This window comes from Hippopotamus amphibius, chromosome 4, assembly GCF_030028045.1.
Source record: "Hippopotamus amphibius kiboko isolate mHipAmp2 chromosome 4, mHipAmp2.hap2, whole genome shotgun sequence".
Lineage (NCBI taxonomy): Eukaryota > Metazoa > Chordata > Mammalia > Artiodactyla > Hippopotamidae > Hippopotamus > Hippopotamus amphibius.
The window spans coordinates 30,269,619-30,294,889 of NC_080189.1; the positions used below are offsets into that span (position 1 = coordinate 30,269,619).

The 25,271-nt window shown below is 37.2% G+C and overlaps 1 protein-coding gene across 2 annotated transcripts in view; it reads left to right on the forward strand.

The window, feature by feature from the left end:
• The window catches only part of FAM3C (FAM3 metabolism regulating signaling molecule C), a 51,134-nt gene extending 33,662 nt beyond the window's left edge, over positions 1–17,472 (forward strand). Inside the window, exons 6-10 of one of the 2 annotated variants that reach the window (XM_057732295.1) lie at positions 6,059–6,117; positions 7,214–7,264; positions 9,432–9,516; positions 14,276–14,402; positions 14,989–17,472. In XM_057732295.1, the coding sequence (XP_057588278.1) occupies positions 6,059–6,117; positions 7,214–7,264; positions 9,432–9,516; positions 14,276–14,402; positions 14,989–15,078 (412 nt within the window). In that variant the 3' untranslated portion in view covers positions 15,079–17,472. The remainder of the gene's footprint in view (positions 1–6,058; positions 6,118–7,213; positions 7,265–9,431; positions 9,517–14,275; positions 14,403–14,988) is intronic. The other variant, XM_057732296.1, reaches the window with a different exon arrangement.
• The last annotated feature ends 7,799 nt before the right edge of the window (positions 17,473–25,271 follow it).

The window sequence follows — 25,271 nt, forward strand, 5'->3', positions numbered from 1 at the left end:
CATATATTATGGAGATTAAGATGGATTTCAAATTTCTTATTAGTTAGAAATAGAAAATCCTGGGTGTAAACACACACATACATACACACACACACACACACACACACACAGAGGAATTATAGCTCTTTTTCTTTTGTATTAGAGAACCCATGGAGTTTACTTATATTTAAGATATAGCTTTTATTTCAGGCATATACTCATATAATTTCAGTTTATATGAAGTTGATATTAGGAATAATACTTCACCTTTTATTATAGTCTTAATCTTTGGTACAGAAATTATATGGTAGACTATGTTGAGGGTTTTTTGTTTGTTTGTTTGTTTTTTCTTCACAGTGATGGGCAAGATAGTATTTTTGGCTGTGAGAGCCAAAAGGTAAAATCAAGGATACTATGAAGCTCATGAGTGGTAAAATAAAACAGCCAGCCAGCTAGCTGGCTAGATTTAACCCATGGGCTGTAGTTGGTAAAACCCTTCTCTAAGCAAATCATTTTAAGACATAATAGCTAGCACACATTGGAGGTATTTGAAAACTATTCAAAGTTGTAGAATCTATCTGTATGTAATCTTTTTCTATAGCTATTTGCCTGAAGGTGTGGAGCGGTGGTGGGGGAACCTTTGTATTCGTGATAAAAGAAAATAAGAGAAAATATTTCAACTTGTGTTAGTAAGAGTAACTAACCTTTATACATGTAAAATATTTAGTGGTTTGTCCTTTTCTAACTATAGGTTCCCCTGATAGAATTCTAGTTTTTAAAACTTGATAGGCTACTGCCCTCTTGTGGGAAGCCTATGTCATATGTCACAGTGCTGATTTTTGCCTTTATTTCTCTGCTCTCTGATAAACACAGCAGCATACTCCAAATGATCTGTCTTGGAGAAGACGCCGTGACACTTAATTATTACTCTAACGGGTTGATCATAGCTGTGGCTTCTTCATATTAATGATGGCTACAACACATTTCTGAAAGGAGCAGAATAAATGCATTTTGAAACTTCCCTCTTTTATGCAGCAGACTTATTTGGTTCTCTTATGGCCCACATTTCAGAACTGGTCTTGCACACACATAAAAGTATATGTTTTGTTAACTACATTTAAATTTTAGAGAACAAGTGAAATTGTGAAGGCCGATATGCGATGGGTATGGGTAGATAGTTAAATGCTACTAAGCTTTTACAAATCAAATTTTTATGCTTTTCCTTTTTTAATAGATCTTAGAGTTGTTGGTTTTTTAACTTTTTATTTTAGAAAAAATTATAGACATCGCAGGCAGTTGCAAAGATAGTACAGAGAGGTCTCACGTGCTCTTCACCCATTTTTCCACATGGTTATATCTTATGTATCAATTATAGTACAATATCAGAATGGAAATTGGCAGTTAGTACTATGTGTGTGTATAGTTCTCTGTCATTTTATCATGTGTAGACCCATGTTATCAGTACAGCATTTAAGATACAGAATTATTCTGTCACCACAAAGATCACTTTCATAATACCCTCTAATAGTCACCTTCACCACCACTGACCCCTGGAAACCACTAATCTGTTTATCATTTCTATCATTTTGATGTTTTTAGCTATTTTAGTTTCTTTGCCTTTGTATATGACATTTTAGAATAATCTTGCCTCTATCTACAAAAAACCTTGGTGGAATTTTGTTAGGAGTTTTGTTAAACCTATATATTAATTTGTGGGAATTGACCATCTTTACAACATTGAGTCTTTCAGTGCACGAGTATGACATGTTTCATATCTTTCATCACCATTTTGTGGTTTTCAGCATAAGGTCCTATACATGCTTTATTAGATTTATACGTGTCCCTCCTTTTATTGAGCAATTACAGATGACATTGTGTTTTAATTTCACTTTCCTTGTGTTTGTTGTTGGTATGTTGATACACAATTGATTTTTATATGTTGATCTTGTTTCTTGTAACATTGCTGAATTAATTTGTTACTTCCAAGAGGTTTTTTTGTTTTTGTAGCTTCCTTGGGATTATCCAAACATGCAGATGACAAACATGCTATCTGCAAGTAGGGACAGCTTTATTTTCTTCCTTTTCAATCTGTATGCCTTTATTTCCTTTTCTTGAAAGTCTTTCTAGGACTTGCAATACTGTGTTGGGTAGTAGTGGTGAGAGCAGCCATCCTGGACTTGTTCCTGATTTTAGAGGAAAAGCTTTCAGCCTTTCACCATTGAGTATGATGTTAAGCTGTAGGGTTTTTTGTAGGTTTCTTTTTTTTTTTTAATCAATTTGAGGAATTTCCACTCTATTACTAGTTTTCTGAGACTTTTTTTTTATCATGAACAGGTATTGAATTTTGTCAAATGCATTTTCTGCATTGAAATGATCATATAATTTTTCTTAAACCTGTTAATACAGTGGATTATATTAACTGTTCAAATATTAACCTTGCATCCTTAGACTAAATCTGACTTAGTCATGGCTTATGATAATTTTTTAAAATACACTGCTGAATTCCATTTACTAATGTTTGGTTAAGGATTTTTGCCTGTATTTTAATGAGGCTTATTGGTTTGTTTTTTTCTTGTAGGTGTTGGTATTGTAATACTGGCTTTGTAGAATAAATTGAGACGTGTTCCCTTCACTTCTGTTTTTTGAAAGAGTTTGTGTAGAATTGATGTCAATTCTTTTTTTAAAAACATTTGGTAGAAGTCTCCACTGAAACTGTCTGGGCTTTGGAGATTTTGGGGGTGGGGGGAGTTTATAAACAAATTCACTATCTTTCATAGTTACAGGACTGTTTAAATGAACTATTTCATAATGAATGAGTTGTGTTAGTTTGTACTAGTTGAGGAATTGGTCCAGTTCATCTTAGTTGTCCAATTTACATGTGTGGAGTTGTTCACAGTATTCCTTTATTATCCTTTTGCTGTCTGCACAGTCTATAGGGATGTTCCATTTCATTCTTGATATTGGTGATTTGTGTCTTCTTTTTTTCTCTATCAGTCTTATTAAAGGTTTGTTAATTTTATTGACCTTTTCAAAGAACACAGCTTTTTGTTTCGTTGATTTTTCTCTTTTCATTTCCATTAATTTCTGCTCTTTTTAATTTCCTTCCTTGTGCTTGCTTTAGGTTTCTTTCTTTTTAGTTTTGTGAGATGGGAGCTTAGGTTATTAATCTGAAACTTTCTGTTTAAATATGAGCACTTTAGTGCTATAAGTTCCTCAATCTCAGTACCCTTTTAGCTATGCCTCACAAATTTTAATAAGCTGTGCTTTCAGTGTGTTTTTTAATTTCACTTTAGGCTTCTTTGACCCATAGATTATTTAGAAGTATATTGCTTAGTTTCCAAGTGTTTGGTGATTTTCCTGTTATCTTTCCATTATTGATTTCATTGTGGTCAGAGACACACTTGGTATGATTTCAGTTCTTTTACATTTGTTGAGGTTTGCTTTATGGCCCATGATATGGTCTGTGATAGTATACACTCCATGGGGACTCGAAAAGAATGTGTATTCTGCTGTTGTTGCATAGAGTGTTCTTTCAATGTCAATTAGATCCTGTTGGTTAATGCTGCTGTTGAGTTCCTCTATACCCTTTGTAATTTTCTGTCTCTCAGCTGTTGAGAGAGGGATATTGACATGTCCAGCTGTAATTGTAGATTTGTCTGTTTCTGCTGTCAGTTCTGTCTGGGTTTGCTTCACATGTTTTGTACCTTGATGGCTTGGTATTGATATATACACACTTAGGGTTGCTATGCCTTCTTGCTGGATTGACTCTTTGATCTTTATGTAAGCTCCCTCTCTGTCTTTGATATTTTTCTTTGCTCAGAAGCCTATTTTAATTGATATTAATATAACCACTCCTAATGTCTTTTCTTTAATCAGCTTTGTTGAGATACAGCTCATATCCCATACAGTACATTCATTTAAAGCATGCAGTGAGTGGTTTTTAGTATATTCACAGATGTGTGCAGCCATCAGCACCGTCAGTTCTAGAACGCTATCGTAGCTCAGAAAGAAACGCTGCTTCCCTTAGCTGTTGCCCTCCTGCTCCGTTTCCGTCCCATCCTACCTTGTCTCGCCTCCCCCCAGCCAGCCCTAAGTAACCACTGGGTTTACTTTCTGTCTCGGTAGATTGACCTATTTCGGGCATTCTGTATAGATGGTATGATATAATATGTCGATTTTTTGTGCTGAGCTTCTTCACTTAGCATAGTGTTTTCAGGTTTCATCCATGTTGTTAGCATGTATCACTACTTCATTCTTTTTTATGGCTGAATAATGTTCCATTGTACAGATATGTCACATTGTGTTTATCCATTCATCAGTTCGTGGACTTCTGGGTTGTTTCTGCTTGTTTCTTGTAGACAGCATGTAGTTGGGTTCTATTTTAATACACCATGCCAGTTTCTGTTGTCATTTGATATGATTGAACTACTTATTGTAATTATCGATGTGTTAGGGCTTAAGCCTGCCATTTTATTCTTTGCTGTTGTTGTTCTCTGTTTTTGTTTCTGTTTTCTTTTACTGCCTCCTGTGAGTTATAGGAACGTTTTTTTAGAATTTCTTATTTATTTGTTTGTTTGTTTATTTATAGTGTTGTTGACTATATCTCTTTGTATAGCTTTTTTAGTGCTTGCTTTGATGTTTACTATCTGGCTTCTTACAGAAAAATTTTACTGACTCAAGATCTAGATTTAAGAAAGTGAGGGAGAAAATGTTAATTATCCGGAGTAAAATTAAAAGTATGTTATGTTTGTAGGTATTATATTATGAATAGCACAAAAATTGAGAAAGTTGTCTTCCAGTATTTGAAAACTTATTACGTGATTCAACGAAAACATCACACACATCATTGACAGACAAGTGAAGTTTCAACATATGTCTTTATTGTTCACTGTTTCAGCTTTTTCTTACTTTGTCTTACTCTTTAAATGAAATAACATCCAACTTTTCTATTAGAATCTTACTCATTCATCACTTGCAACCATCAGTAAAGTATAGATGAGTTCTATGAAAATCATCTAACACATTCTGTGAGAATCAATGGCTAAGTGAAATTTATAATACAGTATATATTATTTGTAAAATTGTGTGCTACAGATCCTTTCTGTTAGTAAAATTTATAATAAACTTACATTGTTGATTGGGAATGTAATTATTCGCAATAGGTAAGGGATGGAAACAATCTAAAATGTCTGTTGATGGATGGACAAAGGATGGATAGATACATAGATACATAGGTAGGTAAAGTGTGTCATACATGAATATGGTTCTGTGTTTACGTATATGCATACTCCCCCCCTCCACCAACCTCAAACCAATCGTTAATCATTCAACAGCACATCACTGCGAATTTTTAGACTGAAAGGTACCTACAGTTTTAGTTTAATAATTCCATTCAACAAACTGAACTGATAACAAGCAAATGATTTACTCACACCTGCCATTTCACAGTATTTATTATCTTTATGTCATGGTCTGTGAGCTGCCAGTGGAGGTTGGTCACCGCAGAATGACAAGTCTTCTGGTTAGGTGCAGTAATTATATGAGTGCAGTATTCTTTCTTCTGGATATTGAGAAGTTTTACCTTGGTAATCACTAAGAGAATGTTCACAAATTCTTCTAGCTCTCAGATGATAAAAGATTTTGGTAGCATCTCCCTTCTGTTTCATGTCACATTGATACTGCAGAAAGTAGAAAAGAGGTATCCTTGTTTGTCCCCTTGAGGATGGTGCAGACTGTGTGCATGATGTCCATGTGTTTGAAGGATTTTCTAACATGGCATTTCATAACCTGATGCAGAGTGGCAAGAAATAGTCTGATATTTCGGCTCTGATAATTTTTAATATATATTTCTGTTTGTGAAATCTTATTTAAGAACATTGTGTTAACACTGTTCAGCGGTTAGACTGACTTCTCTGACTTGGTGGAGACTTTTCAGTCTTCACTGTAGTACTAAACCATTGCACGTATATATAACATTACCAACTTTTTTTTTTTTTTTGGCATGGGTGGCTTTATTTCTCTGATGCATGTTTATGTGCAATATGTAATTCTAAATTTGCCTTGACTTTTTCCCTTTCAGTTTAATGAGTGGTGTTAAGAATAATGTTGGAAGAGGGATCAATGTTGCCTTGGTAAATGGTAAGAGTAATTATTTTAGCTCATGAATGTACTCAGTGGGTAGTTATAGGGCCCACATATCAAGAGATCAGGTCAGAAAGAGCCAGGCTTGACATTAAAGGCCTCCCCCGACCTTCCCAAAACACCAGCCAGAGGGGGAGACTCTGCATCTCAGTATTTATAGCGTGCTTTCTTGGAGGTATCCAGCTTGCTGTGCAGTGTGTGGAGAGCTTCCCATGAGATTGTCAGGATACAACCAATCTAAGATTAAATTGATGAAATCTTGCTGCAGATTTTGGAATACTAACATAATATAGACTGACATGAATGAGGGTGTGTGGAATGACAGAGGGTAGTGGACTGTTGGATGGGGTGTGGGGCTGAATGAAGAGTGTGAGTTCACTGTAATTTTTTAACATTGTCCACATTGAATCCTGAGCATCTCGAGTGTTCTTGTAAAATCACACCTGAAAATACGAACCCATGGAGTGAGACTCAACTGATGCTCATCTTCTCTTTCTGGTACAATCACCCTTGTAAATCTGTATGGGTGATTATTAATCACAGCCACCTTATCCAGTTCCTAGTGTAGGAGAACATTGTTTACTTCTTTCACAAGAGATACAGTTTTGTGTTTCTACTTTCTTCATTTTCTTAGGTATAAAATGTTCTATGTATATTTGTCTATTTCACTGAAAGCAAAAAAAAATTTTTTTAAGGGAATTAAATATAATATTTTTGAAAGATGGCTTTAACAACGGAAAATAGCATGTATTCATGTTTTTTTAAAGGTTTATGTATTTTGGGGTAATTTTAAAGTAAGGGAAGATGATAGCACATAAGGATGAAAAATATCTAACTTTGAATTTGAGTGGTCTACAGTAGTGAACTTCTGTTTGCTACTCTTCAGCTTTCAAGATTAATGAGAAAATCCTGTTCAAAAAATACTCTCTTAGAAAAAAATTTCAGATGCATATAGTTCAAATTTTAAGTATTTGTCATAGTAATTCTTTCTCTGCCAATGAATTCACATCAGTTGTTGGACAAGATCGTTTATCTTATATAGTGTAGAGTATATTTCAGTTGCATAATTTGCTATGAATTCAATCTCTTTCAGGAAAAACAGGAGAACTAATAGACACCAGATATTTTGACATGTGGGGAGGAAGTAAGTGTGAATTACTGCTCTGTTACTGACACTGAATCACATCAATATAACATAGCCCATTAATGAGAAAATAATGGTACTAATTTTGAGTTAGTTCATTTTATTTCTCTTTCGTGTCACTGAATGTCCAGCTGTATTTAAGTGATCAGTCATACTGCGTGCACTTTGCTTTTTTATAAAAATTGTTGGTGATGTGTAGTTAAGAGCAATAATATCGCAATTGAGATTTTTTTTTTTAATCTGAGTCCTATTTTCTGCAGGACAATTAATTCAGAGCTTTCGGCTCTTCTAGGTTTCTGTCTGAAACTTCTAAAAAAAGAATAAGTAATTTGAAGAAGGACATAACCAGTGTAAGCATTTTTAGCTGACCGAATTGATTTCTTTACATACGATTTTTCAGTCTCAAAACTGAGTTAATAACCAGGGTTATTATTCAAGTAGATGAATATTTGAGAGAAGGAATAGAATTTTCTTTCTAGTTTACTGGACTTAGAGCAGTCCACAGATAATCTTCCTAATTTGGAAGTTCTTCAAGGAGCAGGTGAAAGTTAGTCACCGGCACTCAGAGGGAAGGAAATGGCACCCTGAAGAAGAATGTGCCCGAAAGAAAGGGATTTCTTCCTCAAGTATGAAGGAAGGCCAACACTGGTTTATCTTTTGATTCTTTTCTAAGTTGAGGCTCTCCCCTGTACCTCCTCATCCTCACCCCTTTATACATTCCCTGGAAGCCAGCAGTTGTTAGGCTTCCTGAAATTTATCTTGTTTTCGACCATTCAGCTTTTCTAATATTTCTTCAGCTTGTAATGAGATGATGCATGTATAATATATTTTTTAAATATCAGAAGAACTTTTCATAGCTGTCAAAACTGTGTAAACTTAAAATGTACCATCCATTTTAGATTCTAAAGGTGTAATTGTTTCTACCAAAATTTATTGCGTGGGAAAACTCTTACAAAACTGTTGTTGAAATCAGTCATGTGACCAGAAGCTCTGGTATTTCATCTCAGGTGGATTAACTACTGCTGCAAATACACCTTAAATTAAGAAGTAGCTGTAATTTATTCCCATCTTTGGATTTAAATGGAAGTGATTTGTTAGCTGCTCTGTTACATTTTTTTCTGAATTAAAAGTGCTATTATTTTAAGATAGAATTCAGTTGGAGAAAACCCTTGGAATCTTTGCTGTAGAAAGAAGCTGAGTAGATGCGAAGTAACCAAGTTTTTAAATAGTATTAGACTTGGGGGTTGCAAGGAAACCTGACATTGTAAGGAGTTCAACATGTAGAATGATTTGTAGTACCTGGTTAGCCTCTTTGGCATCACCAGTTTATAGTCACTGAAGTGGTTTAAGCCCTTGTGAATTTTGATACACTAGATGAAGCAGGTAATGACTGCAATATTTGCCTTAATTAGTTTGGGTTTTAATGATAACTAACCTACATTCCTTCCCCTAGTTTACAGTAAGTAAATATGCCCAAGAAGATTCTTTAAATCAGTGTGTGTGTGTATACAGTTGTCCCTCAGTATCTGCAGGGGACTGCTTACAGGGCCCTCCATGGATAATCCGTAATCTGCAGATGCTCAGGTTCCATAATTGGCCCTCCATATCTGCAGTTCTGCACCTGTGGATTCAACCAAGTATGGATCATGTGGTACTGTAGTATTTGTTGAAAAAAAAAGTCTGCTTATAAGTGGTCCTGAGTTCAAACCCCTGTTGTTCAGGTGTCAACTGTATACATATTTGTATGATTTTTTAAAGTTACAGATTCTTTTGTGCATTAAATGAAAGTTTATCCTCTTTTTTAGAAAAATATGAAAACAATTGGCCATATACTCAGGGCATCCATGAGCCTTTCTCGTGCCTCCCCTAAATTTCTTTAAATCATAAGTCATGCTTTAATATGACTTTGCTATGGTTTTTGCATTTAGCCCATGGAATATCAGTATAAAAAACACACAGGATGAATCAGGATTGGGAAATGTTAAGTTGATAGACAACCTTAATTTTTAACTTGTTCATAAGATTTGTCTTTCTTTTGGTTACTCTACATTAGAAATTATTGATTTACAAACAGTTCATTTTTTATGCTATTAACTTTTAAGAGATTATCATGATGGTTACTCGGTCATTAAAAAAAAACAACCCTCAACCCTTTCTTTCTTTTCAGATGTGGCCCCATTTATTGAGTTTCTGAAAGCCATACAAGATGGAACAATAGTCTTAATGGGAACATACGATGATGGAGCAACCAAGTATGTAAACTTAAAAATTTATGTAATTTTTTGGAGTTATAATTTATAATACTATAAGCAGTACATTTTCAATGAAAAAAATTATAAAATAGAGCAAAGTAATCCAACTTTAAGATAAACACTATTAACATTCTTTAAATTTTGCTTCTTTATTTATTATGCGTCTGTTGTTGGGAAATCAGGATCACATTGTACATAAAGTTTGTTATACTTTTTTATATCTTGTTTCTAACAGCTGTAAATTGTTTTCTCTGACAATAATATCCTTCAGTAGCATTTTTTTAATGGCATTTCCCAAAGTGTGTTTCGTGAAACCCCAGTCCTTTAAAACTATAAAGGCTCTTGTAACCTTTTATCAGTGTTAATAACTTTCTAGGTCAATTTAACCTCCTGGTTGCATTTCTTGGGCATTCTCTAGGTGATTATTATCTCTCTTAAAATGATGCCCCAAGTTGGACATAGTGTTCCCAGATGTGGTCTGGCCAGTACAGAGTACAGTGGAGATGCTAGCTTACCATGTTTGAGAAATTACGTTCAGTATGCATGGAGACTAGTGTTGCATTCATTTTCTTTAGGCAGTCACATCACATTTTTGGTCAACTTAAATTCTCAGATGTTCATTTGATCTCAGACTTTTTTTTTTTTTTTTTTTTAAACTACTGCCAAGTCAGGTCTTTCTCCCCATTCAGGACTTGCTTTTATTTAATGTGAATGAAGGACTTTATATTCATATATCCTTGTTAAATTTAATTTTGCTGTTATTGGCCTACTTGGTCTTGATTCTGACATTTGTCCTGTGAGGTTTCCATGCTTCAGGCTTTGCACTCTCTCCAGAGTCGTTCAAATGTCTAAGTCTAAGTCATTGATAAACATATTTACCACAGGCAGTGTGCCACCAGCTGGGATTCATCTATTAATCAACTGCAGAAACTACTTTTCAGACAGTTTCCAATGTACCCTAGTAGGCATACCATCTAATTGCTGTTTAATTATTTTATTTTCTGAGACCATCACATACTCACTTGAAATTCATGAATGATGCTAATTATAGTACCCTGATCTACTGCCCCTAAACCTCTTCTAAAGCTGAAATATGTAAGATGATGTTAATTTGGCTTTATTTATTCCTGCCCCCTTCCTGCTACTCCGTCTCTTTCTTCTTTCTTTAGTACTCACAGGACATCCATTCTAGAACTTTGCTAGGGGTTAGAATTAGTTTTATTGGGGCATTGTTTTTGAAATTTTCCTTGTCTTTTTTGAAAACTGGAATATTAACTAACTTTTAATGCCTTACCATTTTCATTTTCTATGATGCTTCCAAAATAACTGACACTACCTTGAAGACTGTATTAACAAGTTCCTTAAGAATTTAAGTGTGTGACATGTGTGGGCCTGGAGGCTTAAATTTACTTTAAAGCACTTAATGTGGACATTCCTGAACTACTATTCCCTTTTTATGCTGATCAAAGAGTGTTTGCCTCCCTGGAAAAGACAGTTGTGCTTTGATCTTGATATTATATCATTCTTGTGAAACAGTGGGTCTCTTCGTTATTTGTACTTGGTAGCAAAAGTTCTTTCCGTGGCCTTCAGTAGTTTTATGAGCCTCATCTCATTTTGAGCATTCAGGTCTTCCTGGTTAGTAGTATTAAAAATTTTGTCATTAGTAACATTATTTGCCTTGTGCTTTTGCACACTTCCTTTTCTGAGATTGAATCCATCACAGAATATAAGTGGACTCAGGCAGTTCAAACCCGTGTTGTTCAAGAGTCAGTAGTATCTCCAAAATTAATGCTATGTATAAATATACTAGTTACACTACACTGCTTTTTAAAGAAATGGGGCATTTTGACACCTACTGTATCAAGTGCTCAAAATATTGGCTGTGTTGCATGGTTTTAAACTTCTTTTTGAAACATGATATCATCTTTTACTTAGTTACATAGAAGATATCAAAAAGGAATAATAAAAATCCCCCAGATTCTACATAGGCAGATAAGAAAACTTTAGAAATTATTGAGAAAGTTGTCTTGTTATGAATCTATAGTTAAAGATACTTAGGGACATGTGGCAGGGGTGCCCAGGAACACCCCCAGGTTTGATGATTCACTAGGAGGAATCAGGACTCAGCATATAGACCTTCACTCAGGGCTGTGATGTGTTACAGCAAAAGGATACAGAGCAGAATCAGCAAATAGGACCTAGCAGGGAGCAAAGTCTGGAGGAAGCCAGGCCCGAGTTTCCAAGAGTCCTCTCCCAAGTGGAGTGACCAAGACATGCTAATTCCTCCAGCAGTAAATTGGGACAACACTATGAAATGCTCTCCACTAGGGAAGCTATTAGAGGCTCAAGGACCAGAGTTTTTACTGGGAGCTGGTCATGGAGGCACCCTCTGCCTTACACATCCCCAAATTCCAGACTCCTGGACAGAAAGAAGGTGTTCAGCATAAACTGCATTGTTTGTACAGTTTAGACACAGTGAACCATTCTGATCAGTTCTGGGAATCGGGGGAGCCTCTACAAATCCAGGTTTCCAGATGCCAGCCAAGGACCAATTTTGCCATTAGGCCTTTCTAAGGCCTGCTTTACTAACCCTGTCTGCACAGGACCTAAGGGTGTTCTCATAGGAAAGTAAGGAAGGATTAACAGAATCAAAATGGAAAGCTGTTTCAAGTTGCTTCTAGATTTTTGGCAACATTGGCTTCGTTTATTCATACAGATCAAAATGACCACTTCTGAAATTTAGAAGTACAGAAGGAAAAATGACTGCCCTTCAATATATTTCTTAATTGATGTAAACATTTTTAGATAAGAAAAAATTTTAGGTACTTCTGGCAGGGGGCCAGGACTGCATTTGGGTAAGCACCTACTTTGTAAGCAGTTTTTGTGTATGAAGCAGTCTCTCGGCATTTGTGAACCTAACATTCAGCTATTTATGAGCAACCCTGAAGCCTGTGAGGTGTAATTTGTGATTTTTCTGAGATGTAACTGAATCAAGCCCTGAGGCCTTTCCTCCAGGAGGTTGTCACTACACTGCCCAGTAAGGCTGACTTCTATACTTCAGCACCATTTATTCTTGATAAAGTGGCAAAACTCACTACTAGTGCTGATGATGCAAGTAAAATGTTCTAATTAAGGAGCCAGAAATGGAACATTTGGATAAACTAAAGAGCAGAATATGACAGTCTGCAGATCCATGACATCCTAACACTGTTTAGAAACAAGAAAACAGGGTTCAGACAATACTTTCAGGGAATGTCCCTCTAGTATAGAAGTTATCAGGTGAGCAGAAGAATGAAAGTGATAGCTAATTCATGTAAGGGCGGGTAAGGAAACACAGCTACAGACGCACTTTTGTGTCTAAATACATGGTTCTAAATCTTCAGAGGCTGAGACTTCACTGGTCCTTTTGTACAACCATTTGATTTGTTTCTATTTCCCTTGATTATAAAGGCATCACTTTATATAGATGAATCTGAAAGACTGAATATTCCAGAGCTGCCCCTGATCACTAGATTGACCAATTCTAGTGAACTTGCCCCAGGAGGATAGCAGTGCCCAAGCTATGGTTAAAACAGCTCCACTGCCCCATGGATGTGGTTTGAATAATTGTGGAAGGCTAATGACATATGTAGCTCTTTCCTATTTAACGAAACTTTTTTTTTTAACATAAAGTATCCCGTTTATCTTCAAGTTAGTCACATTAGAACCGTTGTGCCTCATGTTTCTTTCATCTGTACATTAAAGGAGCTAGCTGATGTTAGCATGGGATGCTTCAAAGAAGGCTGCGGGATAAGCAGGCGGCTTCCTCGCTGGCCCTCCTGCTGTTTGCAGCCAGTGATCCTCCAGTTATTTGCAAATATAAAACTTGCCTTGCCTCAGATTTTAGCAAAACAAACCCAATTGACCGATAAGTGCCATTTTTGGGGTGATAGAGAGGACTTACTGGCCAGATATCTGCACAGATGTCCCTTAGTTATCTTCTTGTGGTTTTTTTGGTTTTTGGTTTTTTAGCTCTGCAACTAGCATATATCTTCTGAATTTCTTCTCCCTTTTGAGACAGAGGAGAGATGGAGAATCACTCAACATTAGGATAAGAACCTACACAAAATTCCTTACAGGCATCTTTCAATTAGCTGTTTCCCTAACAGTTGCCTTTTGTCAGTGCCCTTCCTCTTGCTAGCAGGTACTGAGCCACTATGTGATTAATATTTTCATTTTTGTTAAGTAACCACCTGGCAGTTGTCACTGAAGTAGAATTTATATCCCTATTCTCAAAATTCATTTTGTTTTAAATAAAACAGTTAGAAACATCCAGATTTCTATCAGCATTTACCTTTATTCAAATGTAATTTACAGAGGGTTTAGTGGAGATTCAAAGTGGTTTTTAATTTTACCAAGATGTTGGTTGCTTAAGATCTTGGATTAACATGAATATGCACCTACTGACTACAGTTTCCCTTATTTATTTGATGGATGTAGATGAAAATGAATTGTTATTGTGAAATAAAGACACCTAAAAGGTATTTCTAAATAGCATAAACTTGAAACTAATTGGTAGTTTTCATGGCTTTCGTCACTAAAGGATTCACATAGTAGGAATGTTACTCTGAAAAAATTTATTTTTTATGTTCTCTTATTTAAAGCAACGTTTTCTCATTTATTTCATGGTTGTGTGTTAAATATCCTAAGTGTATCAGTTTACTTAGATAATATACAGTGTACTACATTTATTGTATTATTCTTTTTCTCCATCTTTAAGACTCAATGATGAGGCCCGGCGGCTCATTGCTGAATTGGGGAGTACATCTATTACTCATCTTGGTTTTAGAGACAACTGGGTCTTCTGTGGTGGAAAAGGCATTAAGACAAAAAGCCCTTTTGAACAGGTTAGTGTCTTAGACTTTCATAATTAATGGGCAGAAGCAATTGTGTGAAACCATACAGTATGTATTCCTGTCCCAGTTATTTGAAACTTAGATAAAGCAGACATTAAATATGTTTATATATTTTTCATAGGTTCTTGGTAATCAATTATTTGAAATAACTGGGGCACTATTTTAATTTTAAAACTTAAAAATAGTCAAATTCTGCATGAACATTTTTTTCCTACATGATAGTGCATTGGCATATGATTACTTTTAAGCCTTTTAGGAAGTTGATTATTAAAGATTTTAATTGAACTTTTGATATTATAATCAAGTTTAGAAATACATTAGAACTTAGTAGAATATAAACTTACTTTTGACTAACAAATGATTCTTTAAAGGCTATCTGCAGTGTTTTGTTCTTTCAGCTGTTCTTTGAAGGTCTGCCACTACATGCCAGACCCCAAGGGTTGCTCATTTAATATCTTGAACAATAATTGGTATGTTGATAGAAGTGTTACTGAAATGAGTACACTCAGTTATGTGATTGCAGATATGCAGTTTGCTAAAGTTTTAAAAACTGTATACTATGATTGTGTTCTAACAGCACATAAAGAACAATAAGGACACAAACAAGTATGAAGGATGGCCCGAAGTTGTAGAAATGGAAGGATGCATCCCGCAGAAGCAAGACTGACGTGGACAAAATGGAAGGGGGCACACTTTGACTTGTTAGTGGGGAAGCCCTAACTGAAAAAATACATGTAAATATTTTAAGAGCATGCAGCCATCTTGGTGTATGCATGACCATCATCTCTTTTGATACCAGGATTATTTATTGCTTACGTAAATAGACATCTTTGTAAATAGTCATCATAATGAAATCACTGAACCATTTCTAAGCACATCTCCCTAATGGTACAATGTTCAGACTGTGATGATAATGGCATCTTTTATTTCTAAAAGCATTACCCAATGGATAACTGAACAGATTTGAAAAATATATTGATACATGTACTAGTCGGTGTGAAAATCTGTCATGGAATAATATGGATTTTAGGGAGGAGACTGTTTTCTTTTATATATATATATATATATAGCCTTTTGATGATAGTATCTTTTAAATTAAAAAGATATTGGGCTAGCTGTGTGTGTAATGTTACTTTACAGTCTGACTCCCCTGTTGTATTTCTTTTCTTAGCCCTTCTCTTCCTTTCCCAAGAAACCTAGAAATAAAATATGAAAACTTATATCAAATATGTGAAAAGCACAACAGAATTCTTTGTTTAATGTACACAGTAAAAAATAAATATATAAATGTAGATGGCATTCAGGGCTGTAGCTTGCAGGATTTTGTGTCAGTAGTGTAACTTGATTTCGTATAAGCTATTTAGAATAAGACAGGAGGGGGCACCTCCACAGAGCTGAGGAACCAGGCCGAGTCCCTTCCCCAGCCTTGGTAGGTCATTCAGGACAGCAAGTCAGTATAGTTAGATCAATACTGGCCTAAGTTTTCCTTATTTAATTGTCATCAGCATTGACCAAGTGGTTTGGAAAGAGGCATGCTTTAATGTCCCAATAATTCTGGATTGTAAACCAAGAAATTCAGTATTTACTTTCATCTAACTTCGTAATAGTAATTTTTGCCTGAAAAGATAATGACATGTTTAGAAAAGTCCTAATTACCGATTGGGACTGATAATGTTTAAAAAATAATTTTGTTGGACACGCAATGACTTTATACCCAATTCTACATAAAAATAGAAGAGATCTAACTTTTTTGTTAACTTCAGATATTTGCAAAATGACTCAAGTTTTTAAAATATTTTCAGGGCATTAATATCTATTGTGTGAAGTATCTTAAACTGGAACAGAAAAAATGTAATGATCCAACTGCCATTCACAGTAAAAGGCAGCACTTCAGTTTTAGATCTGGATTTTAGATGGCTCATGTAAGAATAACTAAAAACAGTATTTTTTATTTTGCTGTAAACCAAGGTGAAAGTTATTCAGCTATTTCTGAAATATCAGTGAGTTTGGGGGTACCGTTTCTTCCCTCAAACTGAATGTAATTCATGAATAAATGCACCTTCTACATCTAAAAAATTTTTGTAAACTTTTCAGGTTTTTGGTGCTGATATGCTAAATCACATCCAGCATGTGTGTTTGGACATTTAAAACACTTCTCTCAATTCTGTAAATTAGAAGAATGGCTATTTTACAGTTGCAGGGATTGTGAAATAAGTGTTGCTTTTTTTAAAATAATGAGAATAAATATTCTTGGCTTTGCATTGTGAATTTTTTTTGTATTATCTGGCAAAGTAATATAGAACTTCACACTGAGGTGTGTCAGGTGTTTATTGTACTGCTTAACATGCAAAATTAAAGTCTTTCCTATGGTTAAATACACTAAATATCCTCAGGATACATCTTAACGTGAATAGGATTTAAGTATCTAGATGGCAGGACATCACCTTCACGATAAGGACGATAACGTGATCGCTTTGTAGAGGTGTATAAAATGCCAAAAGAAGGAATAAAGATTGGTCATGTAACTGTTTTCATGCAGTTTGCTATTGTTTCAATTCTGCCTTGTATAGATTATGTCAACATAACTTTGGAAGCAATAATTTTACTATATTTTGTTTTCAGATAGCTTTTAAAAATCAGCATTGTAAATGCAGCAATGCTCACTTAATGTTCAGAATTTTCATTAAAATCAGAAATTTGGCATTGACACTTTGTTTTTTTAAATGGTATTTAAAGACTTACGGATGTGTATTTTTTATTTGTAATCATAGATGCTGTCCCGGAACAAGTGTATTATAATATGCCTGTTAAAATTCGGCAAGGACAGTAGGGAAATAAGTGATATGTGGGAAATTCAAGAAAAATTGAGCCAGCATCTTTATATTCCTGACTCTAATTTGATTAAAGTAAAATTTATCATTGTCCTTTCTATGTTGTATTTGTTTTTAAATGAATTAGCTGATATTTTATCTTTTTTTTTTTTTTGCCAGATGAAGCTCAGTGCCTTTAGCCTGAAATGTACTATATACTTAGTTACACAAATTATAAATAAGTTGACCCCCCAAAAGATGATAGTCTCATTCAGTTTGGTTGACACTCCTCATTTTTAAATGAAAGAATGAGAAATGTGCTGTGTTCATTTAGTAGAGCAGTTGAAAGTGGAAATGCATTTAGAATATTTTAAAAAATGAATATGAAAGGGAAAAATTGCTTGTGTTGATCCGGAAAGAGATTCGCCACTTCACTTCTTCAGTTGGGCCTTTGACAGCAGTAAGTGCACGTAAATTAGGAGTTGTAGAAACAGTGCCAGATTATACTTTTTCTAAAGCATTCCTGGGAAGCGTTCTTTTGCTGTCTTCTCCCAGGATGATTTTTCTCTTGTAGACTTGATTTTGGATTGCCACATGACGATGGCTAGTTAATCTCTGTTTCCTTCAAAGCTCTCTCAGTTTAACATGGCCTCAGCCTCTCCTATTGCACCTCTCCTTGCCCTCATCTCCTTCCTTGAGGTTCCAGTGAAATCAAGGGTTAGATGGAGCAAAAAGCAGGCAGGCCTGGCAGCAAAGGATGGTGCAGACAGCCTGGTGAAAGCCCATCCGGAATCTAAGAGACCGTCCTGCCCCTGAACCTTCCTCCGCTCCAGTGAGGGGCAGAGTACTAGAGGGTAGCTGTATTAAGGAAACACTTTCAACACTAGGATGTCTCTTCTAGGAGTGCTCAGAAAGGAAGAGGGACTGCCGGCCCTTTGGTTAGAGACAGAAGAGAGTTTTCTCTTGGGTTTGTTCCATGGGTAGTTTATAAGCAAACTTAACACAGCAAAGACAGTCTTCCCATACAGCTGGTTCACAGGTAGAGCGGGCTGCCATCACTAAGCTCCCTGTTCAGCTCTGAAGAAATCCTGCCCACCGCTGGCATGCATTGAAAGAACCAGTTGAAAGTCAATTGGCAAAAGATATTCCCTTTTATTAGGGAAAACTGATTGATGAACCTGTAAGTTCCTAATGTTCCGTATAATCAACCCATATTGCTTCACTTGATAACCAGAAAGGAGCAGGGCCTAAAATCTTAAAAAGGAGAGAATTCTGTAATGAGGAGGCACTGGCTGAGAGGACACAGACCTGACTGAGTATGTGTCTCTGTTCTACCATCAGCTACATGAGGACCTTGAGAAAGTCGGTGTCCTCTCCTGTAAAATTGGGATAGAACCATGTATTTGTGATGTCTACCAAAATGCCTGACACGAACTACTCTGTAAACGTAGCTGCTAGCATTTCTATTACTGCTGACTGTGTCCTCTGCGTGCTAGTCCTGTTTTAGCCATAGAGGAAAGTTGTCAGCCTTCTTAGCGTTCCAACCCCATCATACCAAGTGTTACGGTCTGAATATTTGTCCCCTCAAAATTCTCGTGTTGAATCCTAACCCCCAGTGTGATGGTATTTGGCGGTGGGGCCTTTGGGAGGTGATTAAGTCATGAGGGTGGAGCTCATGAATGGGATTTTATTGCCCTTATAAAAGAGACCCCAGAGAGCTCCCTGGCTGGGCCCCTCTGCCGTGTGAGGACACAGTGAGAAGATGGTCATCTGTGAACCGGGAGGCAGGCCCTTTCCAGACCCCAAATCTGTTGACACCAGGATCTTGGACTTCCCAGTCTCCAGACTGTAAGAAACAAATTTGCTGTTTATAAGCCACCCAGTCGGTGGTGTTTTGTTATAGCAGCCCAAACAGACCAAGACATCAAGCCAGAAGGGGACCGCTAAGTGACTAGGATAGTAAGATGACGAGCAAGGCTACAGCTATTCACCTGAGGGTCTTGACTTCCAAGCTCCTGACTACCTACTACCTACTCTTCCACTCTATTCACTCTGACACGGAACTCCCTTTCATATGCAGAATTCAAGCTTTTGTGTATTTCCATGCAGCTACCATCTCAAAGGATCCCATGGTATATAGTTCCACTTGCCGGCCCCCCACGAGTACGTGAAATTATGTGACTTCAGCCAGAGGCAGGGAGGGTTTTCTGATGCCTTCCTGTGGCAGCAGTTGAGTCTCGTAGGACACTGCTGAAGCTCTGGCCCCAGAGAGCACAAAACCCCCCAGACTCTCCACCCGACTGTGGCTGCAGGGCAAGGCGGGGGGGCCGTTAGGTCCGACGAGATGCTGAGACTCGGCTGACCCCCTTGTACCCCAGCATTTGCCTCTCGCTCAGAGGGCCTGGGAAGGTTCTTCCCCATCAGCGGGGGTGCCTGGGCAAGAGAGGAATCTTGAACGGGAACGTTGACACCTTTTTTTTGGTTTCTGGGATCAACACTTTCCTTATAAGTCTGCTATTTGAAATTGATTCATTGGGCTTTCAAATACATTTTCAGCACTGCATTATGTATTCAAATGCCGTCCTGCTTGTCTACCTACCACGCAGGTGCTGTTACTACTGCTTAAATGTCACCTCACAAGATGAACAAGCTCCGTACTGGGGCCAGGTATTTCCTGCTGGGTCTCAGCCTTTTGCATCATCGGTGGAATGAGATGGCCGACCTGGAAACTGGCTTATCCTTACCCCCGAGTACTGGGAACCTGATTAGAGAAGTACTGTGTGCTTCGTTTGACGAGAATAGAAATGAATTTCAAAGAAAATGTCTTGCAAGTCCAAGCTCTGAGCAGAGGAGAGAAGTGAAAACAAATGACGCTGAGGTGTAGAAATGTCCAGTTGTGGGGGAAGGCAGTGGTGCCTGAGGGTTGTGGTTCTCATGGGGAGCCCCTGGGTGGAAGAAAAAGAGCTAATGGTGAGGATTTCCTGAGGTATGAGGAGTGAGCCCGTTGTGCCCTTGACGGAGGGGAGTGCACTCTTCCCAGATAACTTTCTTTTCTCACTCGGAGAGAACCTGAGATTTAAGATCAGTAAATGAACTGATACCTCGACTCCTAGAGAAATCTGAAACTTTTGGCTTGGGAATGGGGTTGAAAGCCAATTCTTGTGGAACTGTTAACACCTTGCAAGGAGGTATTAAAATCCCATTATGAAGAAAAATAAATCCCATTACTAAAATATCCTGGAGACGTGTTCCTATAGTTCTACAGCACTGGGAGTGTGGGACAAAGGCACAGTTACAGGCGTTGTGGCAATTGAAACTCTGACATTGTAGTTAATGTATTTAGTCAACAAATTTTAGAGAGTGGTTTCTCAAGGAATGATAAATTGGGCGTTTGGGGGAAGAAAAAGTGTTCAAGCTAGCAGAGGGGAGAATTTTTTTCTCAGAAATTTCTCTTTCAGCTTGTAAAAGTGTTAAGCCTGTATCCATTAAATATTGGGCATGTTAAAGAGAATTTATCACATTTACTTTTTCGGTTTTCCCATTTTCCTGTTGTAGCATATGCTATTTCTTGCCTTGCTTGCATAGAGCCTCGTGTGGAGCAAAAATGAGTTGTTTGCTAGGAAGTTGTGAGATCAGGCAATTAAAATGGCTAGCACTCAGGACTTCTCTGGTGGCGCAGTGGTTAAAAATCCACCTGCCAATGCAGGGGACACCGGTTCGATCCCTGGTCCTGGAAGGTCCCACATGCCATGGAGCAACTAAGCCATGAGCCACAGCTACTGAGCCCACATGCTGAAACTACTGAAGCCTGCACGCCTAGAGCCCGTACTCCACAACAAGACAAGCCACCACAACAAGAAGCCTGAGCACCGCAACGAAGAGTAGCTCTCGCTTGCCACAACTAGAGAAAGCCCACACGCAGCAACGAAGACCCAATGCAGCCAAAAAAAAAAAAAGAAAGCATAGGACTTTAAACTTTCACAATGTTCTGTGTCAATTATATCTTAATAAAGCCGGGGGAAAATATAAAAACAATACAACTGACAAATTTTAAAACATTTTTTAAAGTATAGATTATCTACTTGAAATAAATAGGAAATTATTGACTTACATGTTACTTATTTACACCTTTCCTTGGTTTGCTAAGAGTTCAAGGTATGTTTAAATATGCAGTTAAATTTAGGGATATTCCTGTTACCAAAGAGTTATTAGGGGCTATAGGGGCCACCCTTCCTTTTTCTTGGCTAAACATGGCCAGGCGGATATGCGCCATGATCTTGGACGGCTATTTGCTACTGACGCACAGAAGAGGAGGCTTCTTGGCCTCGTTGGAGGAAAATCACCCCTAGGGTTCAGAATGACAATTTAACAGAGGGAAACAGGCAGCCCTATATCCCCCATTCCCCCTGCTCTTCCAGTTCTCACACACAAATCAGATGCTTTCTTTTCTTCTGCAAATGTAGAAGTCACATGTGAAACTCTGTGTTGGCTTGGTCCACACGTATTATTACTCTCCCTTTACAACTAGTGGGAGAGGCTGCGTTTTCTAGCATGATTTGGTTTCAAGAGATTTTAATCATGCAAACCATCTCTAGTGGTTTTTCTTTGGAGGTGGATGTAAAACCATTACCAATGGTAAATTTCATCCATCTATTAAAAATAACACCAATGGTAAATTTCAATGGTAAATTTCATCCATCTATTAAAAATAACACCTTATGTAACAATTGGCTGTAAGCACAACAATAAAAAGGATATATGTATATATTTAATGTCACACTGTATTAGTTTGATCTTCACCCCTAGTCATTTCCTTTTGGAATGATTGTTAGGCTCTTGAAGCATAATCCAACTGTTAGCCACACTGGGATCTAAAATAGAAGTTTGAATCACTTAGAGCTTAGAAATCAAGAGGCAGGGTATTTTAATTACATTTCATGGTGAATTCTAAGACCTCAGTTCTCCCATCATTTCCCTCCAGCTTCTCAACCAAGTTTATATAATCAAACCAGGGAGGAACATTCTGTAATTGTCATTATATTTACAAATCTCCAAACCCTTTACACGGCATACTGTAAACTCTGTGCTGACTCTTCTGTTGCTGTGAGAGGCACAATAATGAAATGATGGTCACGGGCACAGTCTCTGAAGCCAGTCTGTTCTGTGTGACCTGGGCCAGCTATTTACCTCACTGTTACCATGTCTGCTTCTATAAAATAAGGACCACAATAATGGTACCTACTTTATGAGGTTATCGTGAAGAGCGAATGTCTTAATATATATGATTTACTTAGAACAATGCCTGGTACGTAGTAAATGCTATCTAAGTGTTTACTAATCTTATTTCCTTTTCCAAAGGCATTGAGTCCTTGGTGTACTACTGTGTTCCCTTTCAGGCTGGGCCACACATTTGTCCTTCTCAGTTTACCTCATTATCCTACTCCAAGAAATGTTATGACTTGTCACATCTAGTCTATACTAAAACTGAAATTAAAAAAAAAAAAAAATCAAGGCATCTTAGCCAACTTTCCTTAAGAAACCCTTGTCTTGCGGAGTATACATGGTTCCTGGAGATATGACTTGAATTTTTGTTCCCTCAAGTCAGCTACGTGGATTATAGTGTTCTGGATACTAACTGGCTCCAAATAGTGGCTTTAATTCCTTAGTATTTGATGGCCTTTGGAAGGTGATGCAAAACGTTCCAGCAGCTCACCAGATTGCCTGTAAATAAATATTTTGACGAAAAGTTTTCTGGTTCCACATCTTAAGTAAAACCAAACACATCAGTGCTGACAGTACTTCAGAAAATTAAAGTGTTTCTAAAATATTTACTGTGAATATCATGTGGTTACAAAGCTGCAAAATAGGATCATAAAATCTAACTTACATGGTTCAATTCCTTTGTATTCTTAATATAACTGTCATAGTTTCTTAAAAAACAAACAAAAAAACCCCAACAACAAAACCAACTATCATCCAGGTCACGAGTAAGGAAATTATGCCATTATTTGTATTCGAACAAATTAGAGTGTTGTGTTGTGTGAGGTATTATTTTCAGGGAAATGCTTTAATTAGCCAACTTCCTTATCCAGAGGTTACAGATAATGCCATTTGATATATTTTTCTTGATCTCATTTCAAGATAATCTAGCCATTGCCTCTATTAAGCAGTTCCAACTTTACAAAAAAGTTGAACTCCTAAATTGAAAATTAATACACTCCCTCCCGTTTTATCATCATAAAGGACATTGAAACAAATCAAAGCACTTCGTACCCACAGTGACTGGCTGGCAGTGAGCCTCATGCATGTGATACCAGAAAGCTGTTTCCTCAACACATCACTAGAACTGGGGACTGTCCAGCATAGAGGACCCTTTAAGGTAACATAACATCCTGGTTTTTCCTCTATGGACTCATCCCTTTCCTATTCTCAAACTATGTAGGTTTAGTTGGAATGAACCCCACTACCATTTCCCACCATGGGTCTTGATTGCTTTCAAATGATCAGTGTATTTATCATCCAGCCCCTATCCCTAGTAGCCACTGTGATTGGCTCAGGGAAAGGCACACTAGCCAATCGGAACCAATGATGACTTTTGCGGGGCATTCTGAGAAATAAGTTTTCCCTCTCTCCTGTGTGACCAACCAGAAGAGAACCTCCCCCTTTCTTTAGAATGAGTAGGAGGAGAATGTTAGATCTGGAAGGAAGTGTGGCATCCACGTTGCTGAGAAAAGCCGAGAGCCTGGAGCTTCTGAGAGTGGGGTGTTGGGGGTCTGGCACAGAAGCCAGTGGAGCCTGCAGTAGAAGACAGCATCACAGAAGCCAGCTTCTTTAGGCCGGAGATGGAGAGACCTAGCCCTGGGAACACAGTGTGAGCTTTTGGATCAAACTTCACCTGAATCAGTCACAACTCTAGACTTTTCAGTCACTGAGTCAGTACATTTCCTTTAATGTTTGTCAGCCTGGGTTGCTTTCTTTGTTACCTGAAACATAAGGAGGCACAATAGCCTAGACTGGACAGAAGCATTTGGGCCCCAGAACGTGTGTTCCCCGGAGCACCATGCTGCTACCTATCCTACATGGGGACTGGGAAGGAGATGGGCCAAAGGTAGGCTGTCAGCCAGTAAAACAGGTGAGACATTTATGGATGGCTTCCATAGTGACGCCAGGGCAACAGAAAAGAAGAACCCAAAGACACAGTTGGGGGTTCTCAGGCCTGCAGGGTGGGGAGCTGCTAAGTTGGCACCAGCAGTGGCTGAATAGTAATTGTGTATTTGTGAATTAAAGTCTCCTTCGTTCTCACAATCGTTTAGTAAGGTAATTATGAAAAGTTTTCTAATTGATAGAAAAAAAGTCATTAATGGAAACTGCAGTCTTCATCTTTTAAGCAAGAGTGCTTATTTTCAATGCAGATAAAATAGACTTACTTTGCAAAAAAAAAATGGCATAAGAATGTGTCTATTTTTCAGGTTATTCTAATCAGAGGATGCTAAAGAATGGTAAACCACTCTTAAATAAGCACTACATTTGCTCATTTGTCATTTTGGAGTCTCTCATTCAGTGAATAGTAATTTCGTGAAACTTTAAGGGTCACATTTAAATGTTTAGCCTTGATTTTTATATTAGATCAGAGTCATTTTCCATGGTTTGCTCTTTTTCACAAATTATTGCTCTGCCTTGGTAAATAAAATTGAAAGGAAATAGAATGAGAGGAGGGTGGGCAGGGAAACATTTCTTTAGCTTATTTTAAGAAAAAGAGTATTCTTTCTTTGTCCATTCTGAACTTAGAAAATCTATTTTTTTCTATATGATACTGAAATATTTAACAATTCATAAAAAAAACCATAGCATTGACATTAAAATACAACCTTAAATACAGCCCTGTAATTTTCACCAGGAACCTTATAAAATATGAGGCATATACATGCGTGAATACTAAAACAAGAATGACCATTCAACATTCACATGGAAATGCAACATTACACAGCGTAATAAATATCCAGGGTCTCAAATCCACAAACTGATCATTATTCTGATTTAGATTCTTTTC